This window comes from Pan paniscus, chromosome 1 (assembly GCF_029289425.2).
Source record: "Pan paniscus chromosome 1, NHGRI_mPanPan1-v2.0_pri, whole genome shotgun sequence".
In the NCBI taxonomy this organism is placed as follows: domain Eukaryota; kingdom Metazoa; phylum Chordata; class Mammalia; order Primates; family Hominidae; genus Pan; species Pan paniscus.
In genome coordinates this window covers 172,015,378-172,028,526 of record NC_073249.2, presented here as the reverse complement: position 1 = coordinate 172,028,526, position 13,149 = coordinate 172,015,378, and the positions used below count along the sequence as shown (strand labels likewise).

General features: G+C 52.6%; 1 protein-coding gene across 2 annotated transcripts in view; it reads left to right on the top strand.

Moving 5' to 3' along the window:
- The first annotated feature begins 33 nt into the window (after window positions 1-33).
- The window catches only part of CIMAP2 (ciliary microtubule associated protein 2), a 46,074-nt gene continuing 32,958 nt past the window's right edge, over window positions 34-13,149 (top strand). Inside the window, exons 1-9 of one of the 2 annotated variants that reach the window (XM_003814987.4) lie at window positions 34-194; window positions 965-1,052; window positions 1,496-1,660; window positions 1,859-1,981; window positions 5,872-6,009; window positions 6,124-6,267; window positions 7,885-8,046; window positions 8,987-9,112; window positions 11,061-11,194. In XM_003814987.4, the coding sequence (XP_003815035.3) occupies window positions 91-194; window positions 965-1,052; window positions 1,496-1,660; window positions 1,859-1,981; window positions 5,872-6,009; window positions 6,124-6,267; window positions 7,885-8,046; window positions 8,987-9,112; window positions 11,061-11,194 (1,184 nt within the window). In that variant the 5' untranslated portion in view covers window positions 34-90. The remainder of the gene's footprint in view (window positions 195-964; window positions 1,053-1,495; window positions 1,661-1,858; window positions 1,982-5,871; window positions 6,010-6,123; window positions 6,268-7,884; window positions 8,047-8,986; window positions 9,113-11,060; window positions 11,195-13,149) is intronic. The other variant, XM_055092242.2, reaches the window with a different exon arrangement.

Here is a 13,149-nt window from a genome sequence, read left to right as displayed (position 1 = left end):
CGCCACGTGGGCGAGGGCGAGGCCCACAGCTCCGGGGCGCATCACAAGGCCCGGGTTGCCGTGGCAGCAGCGGAGGCGCGCAGGCCTGCCATGAGGGAAAGCCAGGATGCCGCCGGAGCTCATGGCTGGAACCGCGTCGGCTCCATGGCCACCAAGTGGTTCACCGGGGCGCCCTTCGGGGTGCAGAGCCACAGGTGGGGCCCGTTTGCGTCCTGGGCTCACACCCACAGTCCAAGGCAGCTGCTGCCCACCCCGAAGCCACGCTTGGCCTGGGGAGAGAGGGTGTCCACCTACACACAGGGCTGAGCCTGGCGGGGAGGGGAACCAGAGGAGTGGGGGCCGGCAGTGAGGAGGGGCTGGGCTTTCTCTCCCCCTCTTGCTTAGTGCTCTTCCCTGCCCAGGGTTCTTTCACCATCTAAGTGAGTTCTTTAAAACCATTTCAAGAGCACTTACTATGTGCCAGGTTTAGAGAGGTCACGTGGCCTGGTCCATAGTAGGCCACTCAGCTCAAAAGTAGTGGGTGGGATTTCAGCCCAGGTGTCTGTCTTCCATTCACTCATATTCCACTCTGTCTCTTTCTCTCTCTCACCTACTGTGTTCCAGGCACAGTTCTAGGATCTGGGGCTACAGCAGTGAACACAACAGCAAACCCCTGTACTCATGGAGTTTGCTCTCTTCTGTGGGGGGTGGGGGTGGGTAATAAACAAAAGTATGTACATCTGTAAAACGTTGGGTATTGGTAAGGACTGTGGAGAAAAATGAAGCTGGGAGGAGGAGCTGGCGGGTGGGGTGGGGTGGGAGCGGCCTGGAACATTCGAAGCCACTGCAACTCCACTACTTTTCTTTCATGAGCTTGCTCCAAAGTCACCTTCCCGGGCAGCCAACTCCCCCATGCTCCAGAACTGCCCGCACCAGGGCCAGGTGCCAGGCACAGGGCTCTCACTGGGCCACCGTCCCTCCCTAGGTTTGACATCTCTGCTGTTTATCCCAACTGGAAGAAGTTCAGCACCTTCACTGAGGCCCCATACTCCACGCGTTATTCTACCCAAGTGGTGAGTTTGCACAGCTTCCCTGACTCCTCCCACAGGGTCTGGCTGCTGCCCCTTCGAGCTGCCTGCTGTGGTGGATGAGCTGAGCTGTAGAAGGGGCGTACCTTCTACCTTCTTCCGGCACAGAGCTGGACCCACAGTGGGGGCTTCCAGTGTGTTTGATAAACGAGGGACTGCAGCACTCCCAGCTTGTGCACTGACTACCTCTGGGCTCTTGAAGGAGATGTTTATACCTTCCTGCAGTGTGAGGGGGCAGTGATAGAGGATGTCACGATTGCACCTTGAGTGCCAAGCCTGTTGGTGCCAGCCTTAGTGCTGAGGGTGGGAGCCACAGGGGGATTGCCTACTCCCTTCCTCCGGGTCAGGGTGGTGGCTTGGTGAGGGCCTGCTCTGTGGGTAGACTGGGCGGGCGTGGCTGTCACAGGTCTGACCACACTCTGACTCAGTCCCACATAGGCCCTGGGACTTACAGCTCCAAGGAGACCTGCTTCAGCAAGAAGAAGCTGATGAAGGAGGTGGACACAGGCTGGGCCAAGGCCCAGGAAGCCACGCGGCTGACCCAGCTACCCCACTTCCAGTACCAGGCCATCATGAAAGAGAAGCGGCTGAAGGTGAGGCCTCTGGGGCCAGGCCTCTCCCTCTCTGGTGCCAGGTCTTCCTGTCCATTGCAGCTGCTCTGTATGGCCTTCAGTGTCCTCCCAAGGCCAGATGGAGATTATCCTTTAAGGAACACCATCGTGCCTTGGGCTTCTTCCTGCGTGGATTTTCCCAAGTTTAAGGCTTTCATTTTCTCTCTTCTTTTGGCACAGGAGCAAAAGCTGGGGCCCGGCTCCTACAACCTCAAAGACTTCTTAGAACAGCTGCGGGAGAAACCATGTAGCACCCGGGGGCTGCTCAGCTCTGGGGAGGTTCGCTTCCGAGGACTCATCGGGGTAGGTGTTCTCATGTCTGGAGTCCCGAGCAGAGAGCCTGGCATACACTGGGTGCCCAACAAATTCATTCACTTACATATCCATCCATCCAGCCAGCCAGGAATAAGGATTAAGCACCTCCTAAGTGGCATACACTGTCCTAGACCTTGGGGATCTAGCAGTGACGAAGACAAGGTCCCTGCTCTCATGAAGTAGATGTCCTAGTGGTAGAAATAGTAGTACAAAGAAGGAAATATAATACATATATAAGCAGGGCTATGAACACAAATTAGACAGGCAAGGGACAGGCAGTGATGGTGGTGCAATTGATAGAGAGTAGTCAGGGCTCTGGGAGGAGGTGACATTTGAGGAAACCTACAGGTCGTGAGCAACGGAGACTTGCAGTGTCTGGTAGAGCATTCCAGGCACTGGAAGCAGCAGAGGCTAAGGCCTTGAGGTGGGAACATGCTTGTCAAATCAGACCGGCAGGCAGGAGGCCAGTGTGGCCAGAGGGCACTGGCCGAGGGTGAGAGGAGGCGAGCGAGAGGGCAGAGGGGTGAAGGGCTGGGTCATGAGGTCCCTGCAGCCAAGGTGGGGCCTTGGTGTTATTCCAGGTGCTGCCGGGGGGCAGTGGAGGGCTTTGACAGGAAGAGGACCTAACTTACCTTTTTAGAGGAAGACCTTGGAGAGGGCCAGGGTTGGGAGGAGGCGATGGTGCTGAGAGGTGGGGGTGGCAGCGCCAGGGGATGATGATCTCATCAGGAGGATGCTGAGTGAGGCTGACACTCAGTAAGGGCACGAGGGAGAAGGCAGGAGTCACCCCTACCAAGGGAGCCAGCGCAGCAGTTTGTTGGCCTGGACCTCTCTGTGCTGGATACTCTGTTATCCTCCCAGCCCCTCATATAGGCCATGCTCTTTCACATGGGGCTTTGCCCCTGCTGTTCCCTCTGCTAGGAATGCCCTTCCTCCCTTGGCAGCCTCTTCTTCTTGGGCGCGCCTACTCATCCTGCAGCTCTCAGCTTCCAGAAGCCTTCCTCAGCCCCGCTAGGTGGCGTCTCCCTTCCTAGGAGTCTCCACTGTGGTTGTGTGTTTAGCATCCCTCCTCCACTGGACAGCAGCCCCTGAGGGCAGACCACGTCTGCCTGGTTCCTTCACTGCAGCATTCTGAGGTTCTTGCAGTGCCTGGCACACATACCATACAATAAGTATTTGTGGACTGAATAAGTGCATGCATCCTAAGTATCAGGTGCTCCAAAACATTCTCTCTAATTCTTTGCAACCACTCCAGATGAGGCCCTGGAGGCTCAGAGCAGATAAGCAAGTTGCCCCAGAGTGCACAGCTGCTAAGTGGGCAAGCTGGGATGCAGACATGGGAATGTCCAACCCCAGAGCCAGGGTCTTTCTCCTACACCTCACCACTGGGAATGCTTCTATGAGGGCTGGAAAGTACTCCTGACAGGGTCTGGGGATGAGCAGATGCACCTTCAGGTGCAGAAGCTGTAACTGTACCTTAGGGAGAGGGGATACCTGGAGCATTTAAAAATGTCATTACCGTCCAATCTAAAGTAATAATAGTGGACATGTAGCATAGCACTTACTACGTACTAATTAATTTCATGTTCATGACAACCCTATGAAGCAGGCACTATCATTATGTCCATTCTACAGATGAGAAAAATGGAGTACAGAGTGAGTAACTTACTGCCCAAGGTCATGAAGCTACCGACTGGCAGAAGTAGGCTTTTGAATCCCAGGTGTCCAACATGTACCTTGCATTTCACCCACAGGTTTGGCCCCCATAGTTCTTGGACTTTGCTCCCTGAGTCTCTGTGGAGGCCAAGGCCTGGGTGTGGGAACTCAGCCAAGCTGATGGCAGGGGAGCTAGGGGGACAAGCCTGACTCTGTTTCCTTCCTGCCTTTGCTCTTTTTGACTGGGGGACCTTCCCACCTTCCCTCGTACCTGTCTTTGGGGATCCTTTTCAAAGTCCAGCCTGAAAAAAAAAACCAAAAACCAAAAGCTTAAAAGTGATGATTCATTCATTTCCACACTCCCCCTCTCCAATTAATCATTCCTGTTTGAGTCCCCAAAGCTCAGACAACATAACATTCTAGTTAAAACCATAGGCTTTCCCATCAGCCCAAGTGTGGTACTGAACCTCTGAACCTGAAGGTTTTAAGGAAGAAAATAGGATTATCCTGACAAAGTGCCCAGTGCTGGGCTTGCCTCTGGGCTCCAGGAGCAGGGCCATTCTCACCCTTGGTATAACCCTCATCTTCAAAGTCTCCCAGGTCCTGTGGTGCTCACTGCCAACCCACCCCGGTGCCTTCCACAGAGCCTGGCAAACAGTAGAGGCTCAGAAAGGTTATGGATTTTGGAGTTGAAACTCTCATGCTGTCTCTTTCTGGCGGTGGGACCTCAGACATGCAGTTTGCCTCTCTGAGACTCAGTTTCCCCATCTGTTAATTGTGGATGGTGCTGACTTGGTCTCCCCCAGTCACTGCCAGGACCAAGATGTTAAGGCTGGTGAAGCACCTAACACACCATGCAGGGATCCAGCTATCCTTGGGGGCTTTCTCCAGAATGTACGTGGGAACCCTGGAAGGAGACATGTAGTTCCATTCCTCTGGGAGCGAACAAATCTGATGCCCTTAGTGGCCTGACTCCCCATGCAGAGGTCCGTGCCCTCCCCGCCCCATCCTGCTTCCCCAGGGCTGGGTTCCAGGCTCAGAGGTAGGGCATGGCCGAGCCATCTATGGAGCAGCAGTGACCCCGCGTGGCTAAAAGGTGCAGAGCAGCAGAAAACATCCTGCCAGGTCTCTACCCAATGTGGACTGCACTTTTCACTCTGCCTACAAAATCACGCTTCTGACCCTGGCAGCCCAGGTCCCAGATGGTCATTCCAACCAGTTGCTAACCTTTCCTCCTGCCCCCCAAGGCATTCAGCCACCCCACCCTGACTTATCATGTGTCAGTGTCCACTCTGTGCCAGACACCGTTGCCTGTGAGCCTCCACTACTGCTCGCACCTTCACTTCCAAGTTCAGCCTCTTCTCCAGGGCCCTACTGGCCCGTCCATGCTCTGTCTCACTGCCTCTTCCCTGCATCCCACACTCTGACATGGTGGGCTCCTCGCTGCTCACCAAGCACATGCCATTCCGCCCAACCTCCTTCCCTTGCTTGCAGACATTATTTAACTTCATCGTCATTACCTGGAAGACAGTATTCCTATCCCATGGTACCAGTATGGACCATGAGACACAGAAGGCCTGAGGTCACTCAGCTAGGAGGCAGCAGAGCCAGGATCTGAACCCAGAACGGCAGTCCTTCCCTGTCACAGCACTGTTCATAGCACGTTGAGAAAGCCCTCATGTCACGCGGGGCCGTGGTGCAGGGGTGTAAAGGTTGGAATTGCCGAATCCACCAAAGCAGGCAACTGTCTCAGGTGGCAGCAGGAGGAAGGCTTCATTCCCAGGAGAGATGACATGTGAGCTGGCTTTGCAGGAGCAGTAGAATTGTCCGAGGCAAAGAGGGCAGGAAGGGCATTCCGGGTGGTGGTTACAGCATGAGCCAATGAGGGAAGAAGGTTGGGCAGAATGGCATGTGCTTGAGGAGCAGCAAGAAGCCCACTATGTTGGCCAAAGTGTGCAATGTAAGGAGGGGGCAGTGAGATATAACTTGCACAGGTCAATCCAAGTTCAGCTGGGGAAGAGGCTGAACTTGGAGATGAAGGTGTAAGCAGTGGTGGACGCTCACGGACAACAATGTTGTGTGTCAGAGGGCAGGTAGCAAGCGGACACCCTGAAAATCCCATTCCCTTCTTGGGGATGGCAATCTCAGGTGTCTGTTCCTCAGGCACACTCAGCACAAGGAGTCGTTCTGACGGCCTCCATGCCCCCACCCCCACCCCACAGAACTACTATCCAGGCCCTGGAAATTATGGGGAGAAGGGTAACCCATACACCAAGCTGGAGGAGAATGCCTGGAACCGGTCTCATTCCGAGGGCCTCATGTGCAGGATGAGCAACAAGCTGCACCCCCGGCCTCATCAGGTACCCCCTCGGCTGGCCAGGCCTTGCCTGCCTTCCTGTCCTGCAGGGGCACTCCCAGGGCAGAGGGGGAAGCTGAGCTCTCCTGCAGGCCTCATCACCTCTGCTGTGCTCTAGGGGAGTGGTCTGGGACCCGGCACCTACTTCTTCAAAAGCGACCTTGAGACATATGTGGCACGATCCGTCGGCACCCGCGGCCCCTATGACACTTTCTCTGGTGATCGGAGCAAGCCACTGCCTTATGGGCACTACTCCACGCAGGTGTGTACCCAGGGGTTGAAGGGTGTTAGTCCATGCCCCAGCAGGATGACAGGCCTCACTAGTCAGCACCAGGAACACCAGCCTGTGTGCCAGGCTCTGCACCGGGCCTTTCCCACACCCCCTCACTTCACCCTCACAGCCAGGGCTGGATCTGGTTTCCCGTGTTAGATAGGGAAAACTGAGGCTGGCCACATGGCTGGAAGGAGCAGAGCTGGGATTTGAACCCAAGGACGTCTGTCTGACTTCACTGCCAACTCTCTCCTCTGCACTGGCATGAAGTGCCCAGGAGGTGAAGATGGCCCGCAGTGCCAGGGGAGCTTGGCCATGAGGAACCTTGATGGCAGAAGGTGGGAGCATCCTCCTATTTTGGAAACAGCAGGCATTATAGACCAAGCTGGCTGGGTTAGGGCCAGCGCTGTTAACAAAGCAGAGAACAGGAGGTCCAGGAGGGGAACTTGAGGTAGAATTTTATCTTGATATCTCACAGCTTGCTGCGCTTTGCTTGCTTTGTGCTCATAGCCACTGGAATTAAGTTTTGTCTAATTGCCTGTTTATCTTGTCTCCATTATGCATTCTCGCAGTGGGTATGATTAAGCCAGGTAGTAGATGAGGTACAGGGGAAAGCAGCCCTTGCGGAACTTACATTCTAGTGGGGAAAGAAACTCAGTCATCAATGAATAAGAAAAAAATTATCGAGTGTGAGCAGGCAATGAGTGCTACGGCAGAGCTCAGGAGTGCTTAGGAGGGTGGTGGTTAACGTAGAAGGACCTCAGGACCAGCTGGCAGGTAGCCACTGAGCTAAGGCCTTCGACCTGGCTGCTCCCTGGAGCCCCCCAGACCTCCCCATGACCAGCTATGGCAGGGGTCAAGGGACCCTCCTCAGGCACTGTGGCCAGTGCCCATTCTGGCTGGCCAGCGCCCAGGCCATGCTGTTTGCTTTTGTTTGTAAGACTTTTTTTTTTTTTAGATCAGTTTCAGGTTCACAGCAAAATTGAGTGGAAAGTACAAGGAGTTCCCATATACCCACTGCCCTCTCCACACCATGCACAGCCTCCCCCACCACCAACATCCCACAGCAGCCTGGTCTGTTTGCTGCAGTTGAAGAACTGATACGTCATTATCACCACAAGTCTGTGGCGTACCTTAGGGTTCACTCAGGTGGTGTACATCCTGTGGGTTTGGCCAAATGCGTGACATGCAGCCACCATTTTAGTATCATACAGAATAGTTTCACTGCCCCCCAAATCCTCTGTGCTCCTCCAGTCACTCTGGTTTTAAATATTTAAGACATCGTTTCTGCTTAGAATAGTGCCAGACTCAATACATATCCAACAAATGAAAGAAAGAAGAAATGGATGAAAAGGAGCTGGGCAGTAGGGTGTGGCAGGTGCATGGTGCAAGAAACTAACCCCACCCCGACCCGCTGGTTGGGGAAAGACTGTCTGTTTCCACCAGCCCTGGTCAGGGGGACCTTGAGGCTGGCCCGGCCTCCGGGATGTCTGCACAGCAGGATAGTAAGTGATGCCGCATTGCTTTTCTCTGGTTTCGGGGGAGGGTTGAGAAAGGAGCTATTGATTTTCCTGGCATAGCAGATTCCTTTTTCTCTCTTTTTCTTAGAAAAAAAAGCCCAGGGAACTGATGAATTTCAAGAGCTTCATAGAAGAACTTAACTCACGTCACAATAAGAAGCATGGGGTTTTTTCTAAACTTCCCCGAAACCCGAAAACCCCTACAGAGAGGATTTACTGGGCCAACCTTAGCCAGTGCCCCCGCACACTGGTGAGTTCACTCCTATGGCCGGCCATCCTATCTCGGAGGGCAGCTCTCCTTCCGGGGCTGGGCATGGGGTAGGGTGGCTAATTTCATTGGGAATAGCTCAGTCTTGGGATCAGACTGACTTGGTTTCCAATCCTGGTCTTGAACATTGGGACACTTTAGGTGAGACTTTGTTTGGGCGTCGGTTTACACCCCTGTCCTATGAAGATGGTGAAGTGGTTGTGGGAATTAGATGAGGCCCTGTACTTGGAGCCTACAGCATGGTGCCTGGTACCCAGGAAGCGCCCAGCCAGTGCCGACCTTCCCCCTGCACCTCCCTCCTCTGGCCTCAGAGCGTTGGAGGATGGGCAGGGGAAACTGGAGCAGGGCAGAGTGCAGTCTACCCACTGGGGCCTGCCCACTTGCTCCGCCCAAGGGAGTGGTGCACTCGGCCCTAGTGTCAAAGCAGGCCCTCTGGGGGTCTGAGCAGGCCCCCAAAGCAGGGTCTGCCCCTGCTAGGCACTTTCCAGCCTTCCTGAGGTAGGGATTATCATCTGCATTTCACTAAAGGAAACTGAAGCCCAGATCTGGAAAGGGATTTACCAAGTTTCTCCAGCAAGGGTGAGAAGGGGCTGGGATTGGAACCCAGCTCATCTGGCTCCAAGTCTGGTGTGGTCTCCTTCCTCAGAAATGGGGTCTTCAGCTCTCTGGGCCCCACCAGACAATGAAAGCCCTTGGACACCTGAAAAGAGGCATCAGGCTGTGATGGGTGTTTGTTAGAGTGGGTGGCATGGGTCATGAGGGCCCCTTTGCTGGGAGGTAGCTGGGTACCTCCACCATCCTTGGCTCAAGACCCAGAGCTGCTGGATGGGTGAGTCAGCTGGCCAGAGCCCTCACCTGCCCTGGGCCCAGGCTGACACTGCCAGAGCCTCTCCAGATTTCAGCCTTCCTTCCTTACTCGTAGGCCACATCTGGCCCCAGTTTCTGGCTTCCACAAGAGAAGAAATGCAAACCCGTCAACCAGCCCCCATTCCTGTTGACCTCCAAGGGGTCAGGTGCAAAGGCCTGCCAGATGATTATGGGAAGCTGGGTAAGTGGGTCTGGGGTGAGGGATACATGGGAACTCTCTCCTGCCTCTACAGCCAACACCAAAGCCTCTTTGTCCCCAGGTAACCGATGCTTTGAGTGAGCCATATGCCTCCCCTTTCTTTTCCCCAAGGGACCTGAGGTCCACTCCCACTGTCTTATTTTCCTAAGGCATTGGTTCTCAAACTTGAACTGGTATTAGCATCACCTGCAGGACTTGTTAAAACACAGATGGCTGGGCCCCATGCCAGAGCTTCTGATACAGTAGGCCTGGGTTGGGACATGGGAATTTGCATTTCCAACAAGTTCAGGTGATGGCGATGATGCTATTCCAGGGACCACACTTTGAGAACCAATTAGCTAAGAAACATCACACCGCAGCCATGCCATTCTCTTATTTTCCCAGAGAAATGCTCCTTCCATTCTCTGTGTTTGTCTTGGGCCTCAGGGGCAGCTGGTGAAGCTGGTGCATTTCCCGTCCCTCACTGAGCAAGATCCCCTTCTGGCCCCTTCCCTTTCCCACTCTCTTCCTTCTCTCCAGAGGCAGCCATCCCCACGTGTGCGATGTATCTTTAGTTAGTGTTCTTGTAAACCAGCTAAATTCTTGGCCTTGGGCTTTGACCTCATTCTGTTTCTTACTCCACCCCTTTTCAGTTTGTAATGCACCTTTTATTGGAGTCTAATAATCATAGAGAAAGGCGCTGAGTCCTAAGTGCACAGCTCCATGAATTGTCACATAATGGCCGTAACTATCCCCCAGAGCATTTAACAGCTCTCATTTCCAGCTCCCCAAGAGCCCCTGCCATTCCCACCCCCACCCCAATTTGATAGCCTGTTCTCCTGACTTCAGTAGCACAGGTCAGCCGCCTCACCTCCTTACCTCCCCACACGGTGGCAAGGTCCTCAGCGTGCCCAGACCCCAGTGACTGATTCTTGTGAGGACCAGCTGGTTGTCCCCGAATCCTTCCTTTTTTTACCTCTAGCCTGCACCCCCTGCAGGGGAGAAAGTCTTTACCTGAGAGTCCCCAAATGAAATGTTTAGACCAGAGCCAGATGACCCTACTGCTACCACAGAGCCAGCCACTGTGAAGTGGGAAGGGCTGATGTGAGGTCTGGGTTCTGGTGGCTCAGCTGGCCGCACCCCACAGGGCGGGAGAGCCCCTCCGCTGGCACCCCCAAAACCTGGGCGCCTCATGAAACAGGCTTCTCCCTTGTGGGAGGCAACTTCTGTTTAGCATGGGACCAGCTTCTGGGTCCTAACATCTCCCCAGCCCACCCCTCAGGACTGCTTCTCTGCAGATGGCTGGGTTCTTGTCCTGCCTTTATTCTGCCCTTGCCGTGTTACCTTGGGCAAGTTGCATCTCCTTTCCCAACCTCTCTGTTGGTGCCTCTAGGATCTGTGACCCCGATATCTGGGTGGGATGCTGTATTCCCTTCCTAGGGCTGCCACAAACTAGGTGGCTTAAAGCAACAGAAATATTCTCTGACAGTTCTGGAGGCGAGAAGTCTGAAATCAAGGCGTCTGCAGGTCCGTGCTCCCTCTGAAACCTGTTGAGAAGAATCTGTCCTTGCCTCTTTGTAGCTTCTGGTGGTGGCCAGCAATCCTTGATGTTCCTTGGCTTGTAGTCGTCACTCCAGCCTGTCTCCTGGCATGGCTGTCTTCCCGTGTATCTCTTCTTAAAAGGACACCAGTCACATTGGAAGAAGGGCCCACCTTACTGCAGTATGACTTAATCTTAACTAATTATGTCTGTAGCAACCTTTTTTCCAAATAAGGTCACATTCTGAGGTACTGGGGTTGCTCGGGGTTGGGACCTCAACATATCTTTTTGGGAGACACAATTCAGTTCATAACAGATGGAGTAGGGAAGCGTCCAAGGGGAGGAGAGGAAGCCGAGACACAGTCTCCAAGCCAGGCTTGCTAATGTCCTGCCATCCTCTCCCTGTTGCAGAACCCAGTAGGTGTGGGCCGCTACCTCAACACCTGGCTGATGGAGACAAAGGACAGGCGGCAGCGATATCGATCCCTATTCCTGAGTGGATCTAAACGCTACCTCTCAGACCTGGCCCGGGACATGCTCATGCAGTGAGTGCAGCTGGAGCTGCAGGCGAAGGGGCGAGGGCGGTGGGGGGTCTTACTCTGGGGTGGGCTGGTGGTTCCCCATGTTTGGTTCCCATGGGAACACAGCTTCTGCCCCTAATGCCAGCCAAACAGCAGAGGCAGTGGAGGGACGTTCACGTTCAGATCCTGGCTCTGCCACTTACTGTACGTGTGAGGTGGGGCATGCTGCGTAACTTCGCTGAGCCTCATTTCCTTCAGCTGTCAAAAGAGCAGATGTTTGAGGAGACCCAAATGAAATGATCTGTTGAAAACCCTTGGTAAGGAAAAGGTACTCAATCAACCTTAAATCTGCCACCCAGAGCCCATATGGTCCAGTCTCGGCTCTCAGTGGCTTCACCACGTGGAATCTGTTTCTCGGTGTTCATAATGGGGTTGGTAAAACTCATTTCAGAAGGTTGCAAAGCCTAAGGAGGGAAAGGTACATTAAATACTGTGGCAAACTATACAACAGCTTGTAAATGTTAGCTGCTGCCATATTTTATTGACCTAAGAGGCCATCAATTGTAATATAGTAACAATTTCAGAAATGTTACAGTGTTGACAAACATGCACTTTATGATCCAGTATTTTTTTTTTGAAATTATGGTGAGGACATGAGGACCAGATTCTGAGGACCAGATTTCTCAGGAGAAATCAGCTTTTAAATGTAATTTTAAAGAATATTTTATTTTTTATCAAAGTAGTGCTGTGTCTTCCTCCTTCTCAACTTACCCCCTTGTTCTGGTGGGTTCCTGAGAAAGGGCTGAGGAAGGTAAGATTTTTGATAGAATGTATGCCTGAAGATGTTTCTTATTTTTCATTTCTGCACATCTGATCAATAGTTTGGTTGGAAATAAAATTCTAGGTTGGATATAATTTTCCCTCTGAATTTTGAAGGCCTTTCGTAGCCTCCTAGCTTCAAATATGGTTGTTGAGAAGTCTTATGCCTTTCTGGTTTTCTGTGCTGTGTATGTGACCTGCATTTCCTTCCTGGAAGCTTTCAGGATCTTCTCTTTGTACTTCCTGTTCTGATGCATCTTGGCATGGGTCTGTTTCATCCTTTGTGCTGGGTACTTAGTGGCTTCCCTCCATCTGGAGACTCAGCACCTTCTATTCTGAGAGAATCTTCTGAGTTTTGTCTTTGACGATTTCCTCTCCTCTGTGTTCTGTCTGCTGCCTTTCAGATATCTCTTTTAGATGAATGTTAGATGCCCTGGTTTGGCACTCTAGTTTTCTTTTTTTTTTTCTCTCTCTCTTCTTTCTTATTTTCCATCTTACCTTTCTGTTCTACTTTCTGGTAAAATTTTCTTGTCCTTATCTACCCTACTATTATTTAAAAAATTTTGGCTATCATATTTTTTAGTTTCCAAGAGTTCTTTTGTTGTGGATTGCTCTTTTCTTTCTTCTTTTAATAGCACCCAGTTCTGTGTCATGTATGCAGTGTGCAGTATGTTCTTTTTTTTTCTTTTAAGATGAGGTCTCACTCTGACGCCCAGCCTGGAGCACAGTGATGCAATCTTGGCTCACTGCAACCTCTGCCTCCCAGGCACAAGCGATCCTCCTGCCTCACCCTCCAAAGTAGCTGGGATTACAAGCATGCACCACCACACCTGGCTAATTTTTGTATTTTTTGTAGAGGCCAGGTTTTGTCATGTTGCCCAGGCTGGTCTTGAACTCTTGAGCTCAAGCAATCTGCCTGTCTCAGCCTCCCAAAGTGCTGGGATTACAGGTGGGAGCCACTGCGGCTGGCTGCAGTATATTCTTTTATCTAAAGATGTTAATTAAGTTTTCCTGAAGTTCTTTTGCCCCCTGTGTTGTCTCCAATTCTTCCAAGTTCCTTTTTTTCTTTTGCTTGTTTGTTCATACTGAAGAGGAAAGCACTAAATAATACTGTGAGTCTGGGTGGGGCCTGTCAGTCACTGTGAGTGATTGGCAGGGGA